Source organism: Drosophila obscura, unplaced genomic scaffold (assembly GCF_018151105.1).
Source record: "Drosophila obscura isolate BZ-5 IFL unplaced genomic scaffold, ASM1815110v1 contig_192, whole genome shotgun sequence".
NCBI lineage: Eukaryota > Metazoa > Arthropoda > Insecta > Diptera > Drosophilidae > Drosophila > Drosophila obscura.
In genome coordinates, this window is record NW_024542781.1 from 2,421,468 (window position 1) to 2,439,906 (window position 18,439).

At 47.5% G+C, this 18,439-nt stretch overlaps 6 protein-coding genes across 6 annotated transcripts in view; 4 read left to right on the plus strand and 2 right to left on the minus strand.

The window, feature by feature from the left end:
• The first annotated feature begins 3,512 nt into the window (after nt 1-3,512).
• Nucleotides 3,513-3,749, plus strand: LOC111065521 (BBSome-interacting protein 1-like). The gene has a single exon (XM_022353741.2). It carries the CDS (start codon nt 3,513-3,515, stop codon nt 3,747-3,749), a length of 237 nt encoding a protein of 78 aa, XP_022209433.1.
• Nucleotides 3,750-3,873: 124 nt separating this feature from the next.
• LOC111065518 (LMBR1 domain-containing protein 2 homolog) lies at nt 3,874-6,297 on the plus strand. Its single transcript, XM_022353738.2, has 3 exons — nt 3,874-4,044; nt 4,100-5,431; nt 5,498-6,297. Exons 1-3 carry the CDS (start codon nt 3,874-3,876, stop codon nt 6,098-6,100), a joined length of 2,106 nt encoding a protein of 701 aa, XP_022209430.1. The 3' UTR covers nt 6,101-6,297.
• A 733-nt stretch (nt 6,298-7,030) lies between these two features.
• LOC111065519 (tubulin beta-2 chain) lies at nt 7,031-8,668 on the minus strand. Its single transcript, XM_022353739.2, is given in 3 exon segments — nt 7,031-8,012; nt 8,014-8,067; nt 8,125-8,668. Coding segments are annotated over 3 exon segments (1,341 nt in total). The 5' UTR covers nt 8,518-8,668; the 3' UTR covers nt 7,031-7,118.
• A 119-nt stretch (nt 8,669-8,787) lies between these two features.
• On the minus strand, nt 8,788-10,567 carry LOC111065520 (two pore potassium channel protein sup-9). The gene is made up of 5 exons (XM_022353740.2): nt 10,370-10,567; nt 10,130-10,285; nt 10,007-10,068; nt 9,547-9,947; nt 8,788-9,490 (listed from the first exon to the last, which is right to left on the minus strand). Exons 1-5 carry the CDS (start codon nt 10,548-10,550, stop codon nt 9,217-9,219), a joined length of 1,074 nt encoding a protein of 357 aa, XP_022209432.1. The 5' UTR covers nt 10,551-10,567; the 3' UTR covers nt 8,788-9,216.
• Nucleotides 10,568-11,559: 992 nt separating this feature from the next.
• Nucleotides 11,560-15,716, plus strand: LOC111065465 (alpha-mannosidase 2). Its single transcript, XM_022353645.2, has 5 exons — nt 11,560-11,787; nt 11,849-12,369; nt 12,428-13,885; nt 13,956-15,018; nt 15,072-15,716. Exons 1-5 carry the CDS (start codon nt 11,674-11,676, stop codon nt 15,231-15,233), a joined length of 3,318 nt encoding a protein of 1,105 aa, XP_022209337.1. The 5' UTR covers nt 11,560-11,673; the 3' UTR covers nt 15,234-15,716.
• A 393-nt stretch (nt 15,717-16,109) lies between these two features.
• Nucleotides 16,110-18,439, plus strand: part of LOC111065466 (RNA-binding protein Nova-1) — a 41,796-nt gene continuing 39,466 nt past the window's right edge. The window contains exon 1 of the mRNA XM_022353661.2: nt 16,110-16,277. Coding sequence (XP_022209353.1) covers nt 16,127-16,277 — 151 coding nt within the window. The 5' untranslated portion in view covers nt 16,110-16,126. The remainder of the gene's footprint in view (nt 16,278-18,439) is intronic.

Here is an 18,439-nt window from a genome sequence, read left to right on the forward strand (position 1 = left end):
ATGGAAGAATTCTAAAATTCTAAATAATCATAAGCTCAACAATGTATATATACGGGTACAAGTAGAGTCGTGTCTTTAGAAGCGACTCACACGTTGCTTTTAGTTATGCTTTAAGCCTAGTACTCTCTTCAGTTTCAATTCGAACCCTATTTTATAAGCAACCGAACGGAAGGAAGTACAGAAAATTACCATATACTACAGGAAACTCATTCATCTGACTTACAAAATTATATCTTAAGTGCTGAAAATCCTAGTTAGCTAGCATTCGTAGCCAGAATATCAAAATTAAGGAATATGAGTTTCGATCATTATCGAAAGTGGTATATGCGTAAGTTTTCTAGTATTTTTCGGTATATTCTGGTACATTTGTGAGGACAAGGCACACTTTAAGTGACTTTGGCATGTGGTTTTGCTTCGCTTCCGGACAAACAATTCAAAGTGCTCGCCGTATAATATCGTGAAAATAAAAAACAAGTGCACGCTGAATTTGCGTGTTTGTTTGTGCGTGTGTAATAGCGCAACATATAAAACAAGTGCGAAAGTGCACGCTGAATTTGCGTGTTTGTTTGTGCGTGTGTAATAGCGCAACATATAAAACAAGTGCGAAAGTGCACGCTGAATTTGCGTGTTTGTTTGTGCGTGTGTAATAGCGCAACATATAAAACAAGTGCGAAAGTGCACGCTGAATTTGCGTGTTTGTTTGTGCGTGTGTAATAGCGCAACATATAAAACAAGTGCGAAAGTGCACGCTGAATTTGCGTGTTTGTTTGTGCGTGTGTAATAGCGCAACATATAAAACAAGTACTTGCTGAATTTGGGTAAGTCATGGAAGGAGAACAGCCCTTCCCGTTCGATCCGATCGATCCAGTCCCGCTGGCAGCTGCCCGACTGGCTCGATCGCTTTATGCAAAAAAGATCGTAGAGCTTGCAATCGAACGAGATAGGCATAATCTTCTCCTGTCAGAGCAGTATGAACACATACGCCTGACACAGTCCAATTCCGGCATTTCAAGCGATGAAATAGCCGCGAAAGCGCCAGCAAAGGGGCAGCCTCTTCCTGACCGACCACAAAGGCCAGTGTCTCGAACTCCAATGTTCGAAGGGGCTTCATCCCCTGCAGGCCGACCACAAAGGCCAGTGTCTCGAACTCCAATGTTCGAAGGGGCTTCATCCCCTGCAGGCCGACCACAAAGGCCAGTGTCTCGAACTCCAATGTTCGAAGGGGCTTCATCCCCTGCAGGCCGACCACAAAGGCCAGTGTCTCGAACTCCAATGTTCGAAGGGGCTTCATCCCCTACAGACCGACCACAAAGGCCAGTGTCTCGAACTCCAATGTTCGAAGGGGCTTCATCCCCTACAGACCGACCACAAAGGCCAGTGTCTCGAACTCCAATGTTCGCAGGCCTACAAGAGCCACCGGTCATGGACATGGACAATGTGCCAAGCACTAGCGCTGCTGCACGGAAGCGATTCGCAGAGCTGAATTTTTCAGAGCCACCTCTCAGCTCGACTCCCATAGGGGTGAAGCGTGCTCCTGCAGCGAAGACTCCTCGGCTCATGTCAAATACAGCGGTAGGGAAAATTACAGGGAAGCGCGACATGGAATATTCATTTCCAATCGATTCCGGTTCCCTACCGCCACTGCCTGCAGAAAAAGCTGAGGCAAGTTGTTATTATTTTGAAAATGAAAACATGAGGTATTTTAATGGCACTGATCCACTCCCCAATCCCGATAATCGTATTGCGGGGGAATGTGTCTGTATTATAGATGGAGTGCCTTGGTGGCGACCGCCGAAGGGGTGTTCGGCCCCTCCAGGCTTTATCCCAGGCCAGTCTATGAAAAAAAAATGCATATTTTGTTCGAAAACTTCGAATGGAGGCAAAAACATATTGACAAAGCACTCGACCAAGTGCCAATTTATACCAAAAAAATATATTTGTTTGCAATGCAGTTTCACTTGCAAAATAAAAACGGTAAACCACAACTGCCCCGAAAGCTTGCGAAGTCAGCCAAAAATGACTATGTCATTAGACTGTTAGCTTGTGGAATTGGTTCCTCAGTGGAAAAAATATGCAACCAAAAATATTGAAAATTCTTCCCCAGCTGTTCCTTGTGTGGAAGAAAATTCCGCAGCTGTTGGTGTGGAAGAAGATGTTGGTGAACATATTTCATTAAATCAGTTCTTCGATATAATTACAGAAGATGACAGGATGGCCTGAAATGGTTACATCTGAAATTCATGTGGCACACATGAACGACTGAAAAAATGTCTCGATCGCTTGGAAAGGCTAGAAAAATAAGTAATAATACCAACAAAGAAATTCATGTGGCACACATGAACGACTGAAAAAATGTCTCGATCGCTTGGAGAGGCTTGAATAATACTTAACTAACACACATCCTGTCCGATCGACCATCTTTTCCCTTCATTGGAAAAAGTAAAGATCGCTGATGAGGAAGATTGGTCTCTTCCGAAACAGGAAACACGAAATATATTATATTTTAAACTTATTTTTTTCAGCTTCTTCCTGTGGGGCATATATCCGAATATTGCGGGCGAAGCGACGGTGACCATCTCTCCTACTGCATTGCAGCTGCCCCAGGAGAAGGTTCATTGCATCGTCAGAGATGAGGCAACTGCTCTGCTCTGCAGCCTTCCGCGACAACTGTGGTCGCCTGACCTTAATATCCACATCAGTGCTTGTTGCATTTTCAACTTTTGTTGGTGCGGTCTGTTCTGGCTGTTCCATCCCGTCGCCGCTGGTGCGGCAGTCCTGGGTCTTCTCAACATTGATAACTGTGTTGTCCGCATTCATTTATTGACGATTTAGGCAGTGCCACCTCCCTGTATAATCTAGAATATTATGAATTTCTCTTTTGGTTTTTGCCAGCAAATCAAAATCCCCTCTCTAGATCAACTTCTTGGAGTATCGATAAGACTGGTTAATTATGTCTCGTCTCTTGTTATTGCCGATAGATATGTAGAAATGCCATGTCACATCCTAAGACAAATACTAATAATAAAATAATTAAAAATAGATTTGATTTAAATGAATCAAATTTGTTTTTAGTTTCTGGACTCTCCAGGGTCTATCGATAGCGAACAAAATGTGCCGATAGTACTTTCATAGGTTGTTTGAAAAAAAATCGATACTATCGTGATAGTATCGGGCTCAAATAACCATTGAAACCTTTTAGGAACTTGTCCATTGTAAAAATTAGATGCCACCTGTCGATTTGCTTACAAATGCGTCTCCGTATTTTATAGCAGCCAATCCAAACATATCAAAAGCCCAACGACTGTAGCTCGATACTATCATGATAGTCGCAAAACCATCGATAGTATTGATACTATCGTAGTGCCCTCGATGGTTTGACACCTCTAATAAAAACAAATAAATGCAATTTTAAAAACATAAAACGCAAATCGAACGGTTGCTTTGTGTATCAAAGTGTCTAAGCTAGAGTTCCAGCCTAGTTGCGGCGATTGGATTGTTTCCAATCCGCTAGCATGTCCGAAGTAGAGTCCGAGCTGCTTAGAAAAGTGAATGAGAAAATCGATCTGATTGAGCCCACAACCGGAAAACTATTTTTCGAGCACAAAACAGAGCTGGTTTTTTGTAGGCCGCACCTGATGCCGCTAAAGACGCAGGCGCTGGAACGGCTGGAGGAAATGCATCGCGAAACTGCGCGACAATTGCAAAAGAAGCGAAACAATAAGAAAATCACCGAGCCCCACAAGGAATAGTCCCGGTCATTAGAGCGGCCCGAAATGAAATAGTTATTATATATAGCCACTAATCACAGCACAGACAAACACACACACACACACACTCACGGAAAGCACAAATTTGTTGATTGATTTTGTTAATATGGCCTATCTACTGACATTCGGCATTATTGCGGCCCTATTCTTGGCCAGCATCTCGCTGTACCGCTATGGCAACATACCACGTCAGCATATCCTGGTCACCCTGTCCGTGCTGACAGCCTGGTGTTTCTCGTTCCTGATTGTCTTCACCATTCCGCTGGATGTGACTTCGGTGAGTATGGGCCGGCATATGGTTCCCATATGGTTGATAAAAACTCCAATTACAGACACTCTACCGGCAATGCCTGGCGGAACGGAAGCTGGCACTGGAGGCAGCTGACAATGCCAGCACAACGGCGTCGGCCAATATAACCCCACCGCCCGAATGCCAAGAACCTTGGGGAATGGTGCCCGAGTCGGTGTTTCCTAATTTGTGGCGCATCATTTACTGGAGTTCGCAGTTCCTCACCTGGTTGATTATGCCATTGATGCAATCGTACCTCAAGGCCGGCGACTTTACGATCAAAGGCAAACTAAAGTCGGCGCTCATCGAGAACGCCATCTACTATGGCTCTTATCTGTTCATCTGCGGCGTCCTGCTCATCTACATTGCAGTCAAGGGCGTGCCCCTGGACTGGCAAAAGCTAAAGGCAATTGCCTCGTCGGCTTCGAATACCTGGGGGCTGTTCCTGCTAATCCTATTACTGGGCTATGCCCTGGTGGAGGTGCCACGCTCGATGTGGAACAACGCCAAGCCGGGATTCACTTTGCAATATGCCTACTTCAAGGCAGCCAAGCTCAGCACGGACAAGGCGGAGGCTGAGGAGCATGTGGACGACATACTAGAGTCGCTGCAGTGCATCAGTCGGGTGGTGCCCAACAACCATGAGCTGCGGCCCTGCGTGGAGACCATAATGCGGAAGGTTCCAATTGAGCTGCAGGAGCGGGCCAGCCGTAATTTCTCCCGCACTGGGGGCAGCGGAATGGGAGCGACTAGCTCCACCATTTTGCCCTCGGAAAAGGCCCTGGTTCGCATCCACAAGCAGGTGATCAAATCCCTGCAGACGCTGCAGCGCACTGAGGCGCTGTGGAGTGTGCAGGTGGAGACGGTGCTGCATCTGGAGGATGTGGCAAGGAACATTCACTCCGCCGAGCGAAGCTTCAAATCGGAATTTCCGAGACAACGCACACAGCTGGAGAGGATCTGCTACAGTGCCACGTTGCAGTGGTATTGGGAGTGTCTACTGAAGGCGCCGTTTCTCAAGACTCTCTGCGTGGTCACTGCCACCATGTCCGCTATGGTGGTGTGGAGTGAACTGACCTTCTTCAGCCGCAAACCCGTGCTCTCCATATTCGCCAATGTGATCTATTTGGCGAAGGAAAGCTACGACTTCTTTACCATTGAAGTATTCTCCATGATGGTTCTGTGCTACTTCTTCTACTGCACCTACTCAACCATTCTGCGCATTCGCTTCCTAAATCTGTACTACCTTGCGCCCCACCATCAGACCAATGAGCACAGCCTGATCTTTAGTGGAATGCTCCTGTGTCGCCTAACGCCGCCAATGTGCCTCAATTTTCTGGGTCTAATACACATGGATTCGCACATTATACCAGAGGTGAGTACTGTGTAGATATCCATTGATATAAGTAAAACTCCAACATTTAACTATGTCTCGTGACAGCGAATGATGGAAACATATTACACTCGAATCATGGGACACATGGACGTCATTGGCATCATCTCGAACGGGTTCAACATATACTTTCCAATGTGCATGCTGGCCTTCTGTCTGTCTACGTGGTTCAGCCTGGGCAGTCGGGCTTTGAACGCCTTGGGCTTCCAGCAGTTCCTGCAGAACGAAACAATTGCCACGGAGCTGGTGCAGGAGGGAAAGGATCTAATTGCTCGAGAGAAGCGGAGGCGACAGCGAGCCGAGGAGGCCATGGCCAGGCGCCGTGACTTTAATCGACCCGATCCGACAGTGGCCAGCAATGACTACATAAATAAGTACCGGTCAGGTGCTGGCGCCTTGGCCAGCAGTCGCACCCCAGCCGACGGACTACTGCGCGACGGTGACGGCAGCTTTGACTATGCTGCGGTGGCCTCATCCTCAGCACTGGGCGTGCCCCGATCCCTGTCGGAGGAGATCAATGATCGCTTTGGCGTGAGCACCCAAATGCAGGTGGGATTCAGGGGCACCAGTGAGTTGGACCAAGACTACGAGGCGGAGCACGAACGCCGCATTGTGGGGCCCCCGCCACGAGGTCTCTTTGATGATGTTTAGGCAAACAATGGTTTAATTTAATTTAATTTAATGTATCTCAATGTCTGCAATGTTCCATAAATAATTTCGTTGACGCTTAAGTATTTTCTGCTGCGGCTGTTCCTCTCACAGGCACTGCACCATGCACGCCATTTAATGAAATGAAGGCTAAAAACAAAAAATATATATTGCTATAAATCCGTAAATTGTAGAGCGAAGATTTAAGTGTACTTTTCCTGAAGCTATTCCGAGTCGCTGTCATAGCTATTGTAGCTTTCGCTATCTTCGCTATTGCAACAGTCACTATTGCTTTCCTCTGAGCTGCTTTCCCGATCATCACTTGACAAACGTTTTTGTTTCTTGTCCGAGGGCAGCTTTGATTTCGATTGTAGCACCGATATGGGATGAGGATTGGTGCGCTTGCGACCGCGCATATAGGGAGCTCGTGACGTCTGAGGCGTCTCAATAAAACTCATCCCCAAGCCGAATATTAAATAAAAATTGCCAGGAAGGAGTGACTTTTGTTTTTCACACAAATCCTAGACCTAACCTTACTTTCTACCCTGCCAATTTGGACACCTGTCAATTTGTACGTCAAACAAGGCATTGCCACCACAAAAACTGACAGTTTTATGCACAGCCTCCAACCAGATTTATTATTACTAACATTGGTATTTATGTATTTGTGTGAGAGCACAGGTATCTAGCAATTGCAATCCGAAAATAAAATAAGAGTGTGTCTGAGCTTGAGCAGAAGGTGTCTAGAAATTGCATAGTAAAATTAAAGAGAGAATGTTTCTGGGCTTGAGTAGGTATGGGGTGAGGTGTGTTTGTATGACCCAACCAGAAGAGCGATTAAGAACAATTTTAGTGTCAAATAGGGCGAGGCGTCTCCGATCTGGAGATATGTGCAACAACAGCAGTAAGGGTGTGAGATTTGCATTCGAATTGATTGATTGATATGATATATGATATGATATGATATATGTGCGAGTGTGTGAGTGTTTGCGGTGGGTGTTGAGTGTGTGTTTCAGGTGGACTATTCGTCACCACCACCCTCCTCGTCTTCGTCGAATTCGCCCTCTTCGTCGGCAGTGGCCTCCTGGTACTGCTGATACTCCGACACCAGATCGTTCATGTTGCTCTCCGCCTCGGTGAACTCCATCTCGTCCATGCCCTCGCCAGTGTACCAATGCAAGAAGGCCTTGCGCCGGAACATGGCCGTGAACTGCTCGGAGACGCGCTTGAACAGCTCCTGGATGGCCGTTGAGTTGCCAATGAATGTGGCCGACATCTTGAGACCGCGAGGCGGTATATCGCACACGGCTGTCTTGCAGTTGTTGGGTATCCACTCGACGAAGAAGCTGCTGTTCTTGTTCTGAATATTCAGCATCTGCTCGTCCACCTCCTTCATGGACATTCGACCTCGGAAGATGGCGGCCACTGTGAGGTAGCGACCGTGACGCGGATCGCAGGCGGCCATCATGTTCTTGGCGTCGAACATCTGCTGGGTAAGCTCTGGCACGGTGAGGGCGCGGTACTGCTGCGATCCTCGCGAAGTCAGCGGAGCAAAGCCCGGCATGAAGAAGTGCAGCCGGGGGAAGGGCACCATGTTCACGGCCAGCTTGCGCAGATCGGCATTCAACTGGCCGGGGAACCGCAGACATGTGGTCACCCCGGACATGGTGGCCGAGACCAAGTGATTCAGATCTCCGTAGGTGGGGGTGGTCAGCTTCAAGGTGCGGAAGCAGATGTCGTACAGCGCCTCGTTGTCGATGCAGTACGTCTCATCGGTGTTCTCCACCAGCTGATGCACGCTCAGGGTGGCATTGTAGGGCTCCACCACGGTGTCGGACACCTTGGGCGATGGCACCACCGAGAAGGTGTTCATGATACGGTCGGGATACTCCTCGCGGATCTTGGAGATCAGCAAGAGTACCCATTCCGGAGCCAGTGCCTCCACCCAGCGAGTGAGTCAGTTGGAAACCCTGCAGAGAAGGGGTTTTATTTATCGGGCTTTACCCAGCCCAGGGGATTTCACTTACCTGCAGGCAGTCACAGCCCTCGGACTCCTTGCGCACCACATCCAGCACAGAGTCCACCAGCTCAGCTCCCTCCGTGTAGTGTCCCTTGGCCCAGTTGTTGCCCGCCCCAGACTGTCCAAACACAAAGTTGTCGGGGCGAAAGATCTGGCCAAAGGCCCCCGAGCGCACCGAATCCATGGTGCCAGGCTCCAGATCGACTAGAATGGCTCGTGGCACATACTTCGCTCCAGTGGCCTCGTTGTAGTACACATTGATCCGCTCTAATTGCAAATCACTGTCGCCGTAGTACGTTCCAGTCGCGTCGATGCAGTGCTCGTCTGATATCACCTCCCAAAACTTTCCCCCAATCTGGTTGCCGCATTGGCCCGCCTGGATGTGTACAATCTCACGCATTTTAGATTAAAACTAACAAGCTACTGACAGCACAAAAAAAATTCAAAAATTAATTCGGAAAAAAAAAACTTGAACAACTTTTCTGGAATACGACCGGCGACCGAATAAATTTTTGGGTGTATAAATTTATACGTGTGTTTTCACTGGCTCTAACGTACTTTGAATGAGAATAAAACCTAAGGCCAGCCCAGAAAGTGGACTGCTCGACTACTTTGTTCAGACATTTCCTAAATTTGTTGGGCTAACGATTTTGAGTAATATTCTTTAATACTTTTTTTTTTTGATATTAAGTTACTTTCAACCGTGATTAGTTGAAAGATTTATTTGGCCTCCACGTCTGACACGGGTTAACGCCACCTCCTATTAATAATACTTTGATTTCACAGTTAAAATTTGTATGTTTTTGAGATGTATGAAATGTGAGGGTGGGTGGGGTGACGACTAAAAGAGGCGACATCCTCTCCCTCGTAGGTGATGCGATTGATATTGCCATGATTTGTAGGAGGTTACTCCATTGTATATGTGTGTATATGGTGGTTCGTCTAACAACCAACGATTAAATGCGGCGGTGTGGGTCTCCACATGATTGCAACTGCGTTCTGGCGCACCCTCTCTTCGGGGTTTGAGCTTTCTTTGGCATTGGTTCCTACTCCAAGTCGGCCTTTGACTTCTAATTCAAGTAGGCGTCTGTTGGCTATCTTAAATGGATGCGCGATGCAGGCACTGTGTGCTTTGTATAATGTCTGTGGGCTGAAAGTCCGGGTCGATAAACTGCTCGTGGTTCAGGCAGCGCGTTCCGCCCATGCAGGTGCAGGAACAGAGCGAGGCTGTCTCATCGTTCTCGGTTGTATAGTTGTGCTCCAACAGTTTGCCGTTCATGTTGTATGTGGTCTCGTCGTCGAAGGTAACCGGCTGCGCATTTCCCGCCAGATTCTGAGCATCCTGCTCATCCCGTTTGGCATCTTCCGCTTGCCTGAAATACACAAAACAGATAAGTTTATTTGATTCCACTAACAGAGCACGACTTACATGGTCATGAAACGCAAGACGAGCAGATTAATGCTGGCTGCAACCACGGCCAGGCCAAAGAGAATGAAAACCAAGCTCAAGGCAACATATCCCGGCTTGTTGGTCAGAGCCTGATCGTTCTGCAGGGCCACATAGTCGCCAAATCCAATTGTGGTCAATGTCACAAAGCAATAGTAGAAGCTGTCGAAGTAGCTCCAGCCCTCGTATCGCGAGAAAACAGCTGCTCCCGTGGTAATTATGGCAGACGAGAGCATTCCGGTGGCCAGCATAAGATTCATCTCGGTGGCTTCCGTACATCGGGCGCCACTTGCCCGCTTGGCCCGTCGTATAATGACCGATGCGAACTTGTTCAGACGTTCACCGATCGACTGGAACATGACCAGTCCCAAGGGTATCCCCACCTGTTCAGGGAAATCTTGATTAATTGCGGATATGCAAGGGTACGGCTCTGACGTCTCACCATTGCGTACCCCATGCAAAAGGCCTTTCCCGGAATGGTGACTGGCGTAGAATGACCGTAGCCTAGGGGAAGCAAAGATTAATGCTGATACTGGGGATGGATTTAAGATAGTCACGGACTCACCTATCATGGCCAGGACAACGGTGCTGAAGTAGAAGGCGCCAGCAAACTTCCATTGCGGTCCTGCTTTGTGCGGCTTGTTCTCAATGATGACAATCTCCATCACTCGAAAGTCCTCGTCACTCACATTGTACTTTTTCACAAAATTGTTCTTTACGGCTGGAAAATATACGTCGATGTATCAGTTATGAATATATGTATAAGATGTGGGGGGAGGCAGGGCAGGGTCTATAAATACCATACTTTGCAAGAACTCCCAACGCTTTGCCTCCAAAGAACTTTCCAGCGAATCGAAAACGGCAGCTCCAATCAACAAGTACGTGAAGGTGCATACCACCAGCGACAACGTTCTCACATTCTGACGCTTCATGATGCAATCAGGAATAAAATCAAAGGACGAATAACGATACAATTCAATTAGCATTAATTAGAGGTGTCAAACCATCGAGGGCACTATCGATAGTATCGATATTTTACTGCTAGCCTCTATTATCGACATGATAGTATCGAGCTACAGTCGTTGCGCTTTTGATATGTTCGGATTGGCTGCTATAAAATACGAAGACACATTTGTAAACAAATCGACAGGTGGCATCTAATTTTTACAATGAACAAGATTCTAAAAGGTTTCAATGGTTTTTTAATAATTATTTGAGCCCGATAGAGAGATTCAAAGTTGATATTCCTCGATTTTGATATTCGGTTTAATATTACTAGCTAGCTGGGACTCTCAGCCATACAAAAATAATTTTATCCGATAGATACATACATTTTCTACAAGATTGGCAAATTTTCAGAAGTCTTTTTTATTTGATTATTTACATATTAAGGTTCAAACGAAAACAACATAAAACGAATGTGACGTCGTTTTGTGGCGCTGCCAGACTCGTACAATTCGTAGTTGCGGGCTGCCACCATGATATTTTGCTACCCGTTTCATTACCGATTCGCCTTGAACAGATCTGGCAGCCCTAAAAACAAAAGTAGGCAAAAAAGAAGAAGATAAATTTTCCGCAAATAGGAAGAAGAAGACAAAAATATTTTCCGCAAAAAGGAAGAAGAGCCTCTGCGGAAAATTTTGAGCCCGATACTATTACGATAGTATCGATTGTTTTTTCAAAACTATCGATGGCTCAACTATCAATCGTTTGACAGGTCTAGCATTAATGTTTCGTCCGCGTTTTTTTTTTGCAACTGCAAAAAATCGATAGATGCCAGGCAGTACTATGACTTGCGGGTCGTAATATTGGCAATATTTATTAGCAAATTGCAATTTTAAACAACAATTTCTTTCCAAGAAGGGAAATTTTCATCTAAATTGAATACCGTTATTGCAAGAACAAATGTGATTATCGCGTGATGGCAGTGACTCCATAGGAGAGAAGCGATTTCATGACACTCTGGCAACTCCGCGTCACACTGTTCACCTCTAATCATTTGTTTATGTGAAAAAAACCACGCAAGTCGAGGAGTCAAGTTGGACAATTTTTGCTTCAGTAGGCTTGCTGTCTGACGTGTAATCATTTCCATGATAAATTAGGAAAGAAATGCTGCGCATACGTCGTCGCTTTGCGCTTTTAATTTGCTCGGGCATCCTGCTCGTCTTTCTCAGCCTCTATGTGATCCTCAACTTTGCTGCGCCGGCAGCCAGCCAGAAAAAGGTGAGACTAATTGCTTTCGTTTCGCATTTAGCGGAAATAAACAATTATTTTCTTTATGCAGCCTAATTATCCATCCATTGAGGACAAGCTGCAGCAGTTGGAGAATGGCCTGCAAGAGCACGGCGTGGAAATGCGCCATCTTCGGGCCCGTCTGGCCAAGGAGGATGGTGTGAAACTGGAGCGCGAAGCGGTGAAGGTGGTGCCACGCAGCGAGCCAGGGTGCATGGATGTGGTGCAGCAGGTGCCTGAGGTGGATGTGCAGATGCTGGACCTCTACGACAAGATGTCCTTTAAGGACATTGATGGCGGCGTGTGGAAACAGGGCTGGAACATCAAGTACGATCCCTTGAAATACAACATGCACCACAAGCTGAAGGTGTTTGTTGTGCCGCACTCGCACAACGATCCTGGCTGGCTGGAGACGTTCGAGGAGTACTATCAGCACGACACCAAGCACATTCTGTCCAATGCGCTGCGGCACCTCCACGCGAATCCCGACATGAAGTTCATTTGGGCAGAGATCTCGTACTTTGCGCGCTTCTATCAGGATCTGGGGGAGAACAAAAAGCTACAGATGAAAGCGTAAGCATGAATTGATTAATAACTTAAGGATTTGCTTATCCTCCCCAATTGCCTGCAGAATCGTGAAGTCCGGACAGCTGGAGTTTGTCACCGGCGGCTGGGTGATGCCCGACGAAGCCAACACGCACTGGCGGAATGTGCTGCTGCAGCTAACCGAGGGACAGACCTGGCTCAAGCAAAATTTCAATGTAACACCCACCGCCTCCTGGGCCATCGATCCCTTTGGCCACAGCCCAACTATGCCGTACATCCTGCAGAAAAGTGGATTCAAGAATCTCCTTATCCAGAGAACCCACTATTCGGTGAAGAAGGAGCTGGCACAGCAGCGCCAGCTGGAGTTCCTTTGGCGCCAGATATGGGACACAACCGGCGACACAGCTCTCTTCACGCACATGATGCCCTTCTACTCGTACGACATTCCCCACACATGTGGGCCAGATCCCAAGGTGTGCTGCCAGTTCGATTTCAAGCGAACGGGAGCCTTCGGAATGAGCTGTCCGTGGCGCATATCTCCTAAGGCCATCGATGATAACAATGTGGCTGCCCGCTCGGAGCTCTTGGTGGATCAGTGGAAGAAAAAGGCCGAGCTGTACCGCAACAATGTGCTGCTGGTGCCCTTGGGGGACGACTTCCGCTTCAAGCAGAACACCGAGTGGGATGTGCAGCGTGTCAATTACGATAGGCTCTTCGAGCACATCAACAGCCAGCCACACTTCAATGTCCAGGCGCAGTTTGGCACACTCGAAGAGTACTTTAACGCAGTGCACCAGCAGCCGCAGGCCTTCCCCTCGCTCAGCGGCGACTTTTTCACCTATGCAGACCGAGCGGACAACTACTGGAGTGGCTACTATACGTCGCGGCCCTACCACAAGCGCATGGATCGAGTGCTGATGCACTATGTGCGTTCGGCGGAAATGCTCTCTGCCTGGAACGTGTGGCCCAACAGTACAGACTTTGATCGAGTGCTGGCAAATGCACGTCGACAGCTGTCGCTGTTCCAACATCACGACGGCATCACCGGCACCGCCAAGAACCATGTCGTGTTGGATTACGAAAAGCGTATGGTGAAGGCGCTGAAGGGCTGCCAGTCTGTGATGCAGCAATCGATCTACCGCCTGCTCACCAAACCCTCCATCTACAGTCCCGACTATAACTTTGTTTACTTTATGCTGGACGACTCCCGCCTGCCGGGATCCGGCGTGGAGGACCTACGCACCACTATCATTCTCGGCGATCAGCTGCCGACCAAGCATGTGGTGATGCACAACACTCTGCCCCACTGGCGAGAGCAATTGGTGGACTTTTTCGTCTCGAGTCCATTCGTCAGCGTCACCGACGCCACCAACAATCCAGTTGAGGCTCAAGTGACGCCCGTCTGGACCTGGCATCACGACACGGTCACGAAAACCACTCACCCACAAGGCTCCACCACCAAGTATCGCATCATCTTCAAGGCTCGCGTCCCGCCCATGGGACTGTCCACTTATGTGCTGACAGTTTCCGACAACAAGCCAGAGTGAGTCTCCCACCCCTCTTCAGACAGATTTGTTTTTAGAATGTTTTTCGCATTTCCACCTCTCTTGCAGACACACTTCCTATGCCTCGAATTTGCTGCTGCGCACCAATCCACAGACCGTTCGTCTGGGCCAATATCCGCAGGATGTTAAATTCGGCGAGCATCGAGAGATCTCGTTGCGTGTGGGCCAGGGACCCACGCTGGCCTTCTCCGAGCAGGGCCTCCTGAAGTCCATTCAGCTAACGCCTGACAGTTCGCATGTGCCTGTCCATCTAAAGTTCCTCACGTACGGCACTCGCCAGCACGGAGATCGCTCTGGGGCCTACCTCTTCCTGCCCAATGGTCCGGCTTCGCCCTACCCCAGCAGCAATCCCGTGGTGCTGGTCACCGAAGGGAAGCTGGAGTCAACAGTGAGTGTGGGTCTGACCAGTGTCATACATCAGACGATTATGCGTGGCGGGGCACCAGAGATACGCAATCTCGTGGACATCGGTGTGATGGACAACACGGAGATCGTGATGCGCCTGCAGACGCACATCGACAGCGGGAACATATTCTACACGGATCTGAATGGACTGCAGCACATCAAGCGGCGGCGCTTGTGGAAGCTGCCACTGCAGGCGAACTACTATCCGGTGCCATCGGCCATGTTCATCGAAGATGGCAGCATGCGACTGACTCTGCTCACAGGACAACCGCTGGGCGGCTCCTCGCTCGCCTCTGGAGAAATGGAAATCATGCAGGATCGCCGCCTGGCCAGGGACGACGAACGCGGTCTGGGTCAGGGCGTACTGGACAACAAACCGGTGCTGCATATCTATCGTCTGGTGCTGGAGGATATTAGTGGCTGTGGTCGGCCCTCGGAGGTTCATCCAGCGGGATACTTGACCAGCGTTGCCCACAAGGCATCGCAGTCGCTGTTGGACCCCCTGGACAAGTTCATCTACATGGAGAATGAGTGGACCGGTGCTCAGGGTCAGTTCGGCAGCAATCATATCTCGGCCAATGAGGACCTGGACGTGACCGTGATGCGGCGTCTCACCAAGAACACGGCGAAGACGCAGCGGGTGGGCTACGTGCTGCATCGCACGAACCTAATGCAGTGCGGCGGTGAAGAGCAGCAGACGGAAAAGGTAAAATACCTTTAACTTTACTTATTTTTTTATTGATTTGTTTGTCTTTGTAGTTTGATGTGTGCCACCTAATGCCGCACACAGCCCGCTGCGAGCGCACAACGCTCACCTTCCTACAGATCCTGGAACACTTTGAGCCGGTGATGATGGCGCCACCTTTGTGTCCCATGGAGACGGAGGCCTATGTTACCAGCCACAGCTCAACATCGAGCTGATCTGCCCGGATCAGGACCGGGGAGCCAGAATTTGATAGGGAAATACACAGGAACAAAGTACAGCAACACATGAATCTCTGACGCAACACGCAATCTCAGCTACGTCGAACACTTAAACAGCACTGTCCGCACCAGAAAGACCTTGCGCATTCCTTTTAATGTGCATAATTTATTTATTCATGCTTCCATCGGGGATTTTGGAAACATTTGACACACTGACTTCACAGCAGGGTTCGCCCCCCGTGTAATTTTATAATTTTTTGTTTTTTATTTTATGTAGTCTTCTATGTTTTGTGATATTCCTAGAATCCTCCCTGTCCTTGCTATTCTTGAATGTATGTATGTCTTAATCGGAAGAGATGTAACTATAACTATTATGTAGGATTAGTGATAATGAGGAAACTAATGCAATTGCACGGCAAATCGAAGGCCTATCTGCGAATTTTGAATACCAATTTGAATAAATTGAGTCTCATTTGTGTACAGAAGTGTTTTTTAGCCGCTTTCCACGTGATGCGGATTAGTTTCAGTGCATGCTGCCTCGTCTTATCAGTGTCATTAGTTGGCTATATATACGGGGGTATTGTTATGGCCTTTATGAGCTATTGGATTTGTGAGAGTCATCTAGGAAATGCGACGAAGCTGGAGATGCTGCTTGGAAAATGCACAATGGAAATTCAAATTGAATCCGAATTGAGCGTAAAGTGGTTGTTTTTACGCAGCCAGAGAGAGCCCAGAGAGTGACTTGGCTCTCTCTCTCTCTCTCTCTCTCACTTGGCTCGCTCTTTTCCAATTCGAAAGCAAAACCGAAATATATTGAGCACCACACACAGATACACAGGCGCTGCTCTCTTACTCTCTCGGGTTTGTGGGTGTATGGGTGCACAACCACTATGCACCACTCGGCCCCGCCGAATGGGGAACCATCGGAATTTTTCTGTACAGAAATCTCAGCAGCAAACGCTGCTTCAAGTTTTCAGCTCCTCAGTTTCAGTTCAGTTGGATTCATAGACGAGTCGTCACAGCGTCCCAGCGTCGTCGTTTGTGAGTTTTGTTTATATGTTTATGCCACAAAAGCCCACACACAGATACACAGGCTGTGACTGCTGCGACTGTGTGTATGTGTGTTCGTGAAGCGAAATAAGCACAAAGTTCTGCAACATCCAAAACAACAATCTATCTATCAATCAATCTATTAAATCGCAATCCGTATCTAAACAAAAGTGGTTTTCGAGCAACCAATTAAAAAAGTGCTGCACAAGAGTATCTCGAAGTGGGCTAACGCTGGGTCAACGTCAACATCAACGCTGCTGCTGTTGCTATCGTTTTGGTTTGGCTGCTCTGCTGTCTAATGAGAATGAACGGAATAAAATTTAATTAAATTAAATTAAATAATGCACACACGCGGAGCAGAGAAGGGGAATGGGAAGGAGAGAGCGAGAGAGAGAGACAGAGACAGAGAGGCATAGAAGTGTGTGTAGTGTGTATATGTACTATGTATCTCCTCTCTAAGCTCTACTGTTCTACTGTTCTCTGTTCTTGTTCTTCTTTGCGTTTCGTTCTAAGTTCTTTTTTCGTGTCGTATCCGTATCTGTGTGCAAGTGTTCGTACGTGCCTGTGTAGGTGTGTGTGTGTGTGTATGTGTTCGTGTGCTTTTTGTGAACTACGTTTTGTTTCAATGCCAAAAAGTATCTATGCCTTGGCATGTGCGCTCTCTCTCGCTTGCCCGTTTGTCAGGCTGGTTACATAAATACTCACACAAACGCAAGTCCACACTCACACACATGTACCGAATGTATATAAAAAAAAGAAACTGAAATTGTAACGCGCTAGATTTTGTACCAAATTTAATTAACACTTGGTAAACCCTCCCACCCCACACCAAAAACAATTCCACTTCCAACTGGAATGAGACGGACGGCTCTCCATCCATCCATCCGATTGGAAGCCTCAGTTGGAGATAGGGAGAGAGAGAGAAAGAGGTGGTAACCAAAAAACATGTGTTAATTTATCAGATGCTTCGTGGGATTTGTTATCAACAAACATTCCCTTGCTGGGGAAGGGACAGCACTCTTCCCCCTCTTTCACATTGGAACCCATTCCAATGGTCAAATCAAATGTCAGGCAAAGCTCCTTCTAAGAGCGGAACGAGAACGAGAACACACACACACACCACACCAAAAACAAAACGTTGCGTTGGAACGAGCAAACGAAATTAAAATCAACGACGTCATAAAAAAGTGTGTCAAAGCAGCACCAACACACTCCTAAACACTCTTTTTCTCCCAGTGTGTATGTGTGTGTGTGTGTGCAAAGCTTTTTCTCGCTCTCCCACTCCCTCCTACACCCAGCCACCCCCTCACTTGATTAGCGCTTGCAAGCTAAGGCTGAAACTAAGGCTGAAGCTGAGGCTGATAAAACGCAACGCACACAGTGCGTATACATAATTTATATACTATTTTATTTGAAATGCTTTTCGTTTTCGTTTGTGTGTCCCCAACGAGTTTTTCTCGTTATTCTCTTCCATATTCACGTTCCCTCCGCATGGAATATGCTCTCTCTGGCACTCTCTGTCGGGCCAAACATATGGCCTGGGCATTTCTCAGTTATTATGTCATAAACAATTTGAATGACAAAATCCGATAGAAGTTCAATTCGTTCAAGGCAATGATGAATGCTTGAAACCTGCAGCCCTCGTTCGTTCGCAACGAGCTTTTGGCAGTTGCACAGGAAATGCATAAGTTTGTCCCAAAAATGTCGCTCTTCATAAGTGTATGTGTGTGTGAGTGTGTGTGTGTGTGTGAACGTGCAGCAATTTTCCAACGTTTGCATGAAAACCTAGTGCCCTAATAAGCAAACTGTCGGTGGGAGAGGAAAAACACAGAGAGGCAGAGCGAGAGAGAGAGAGAGATGAGAGCCATCCATGTACGTATGGTGGTTGCGAGAGAGCAAAAGCTTAAGGTTGAAATGAAACGTTTTTCTTGCAATATTTGAAATAAATTTTAAAACAAACAACCCCCTGAAAATTAAAATAAAAAAATAAAAAACTTAAAAAAATCAATCTACAAAATACGCGCAAAAGAGACAAAGAAATAACAGAGCAAAAGCAAACACACATGCACACACTTTCAGATAGAAATGTGATCAGACAAGGCACACGTGGCACACAGATACTCAGAGAGCGCAAGAGAGAAATATATATAAAG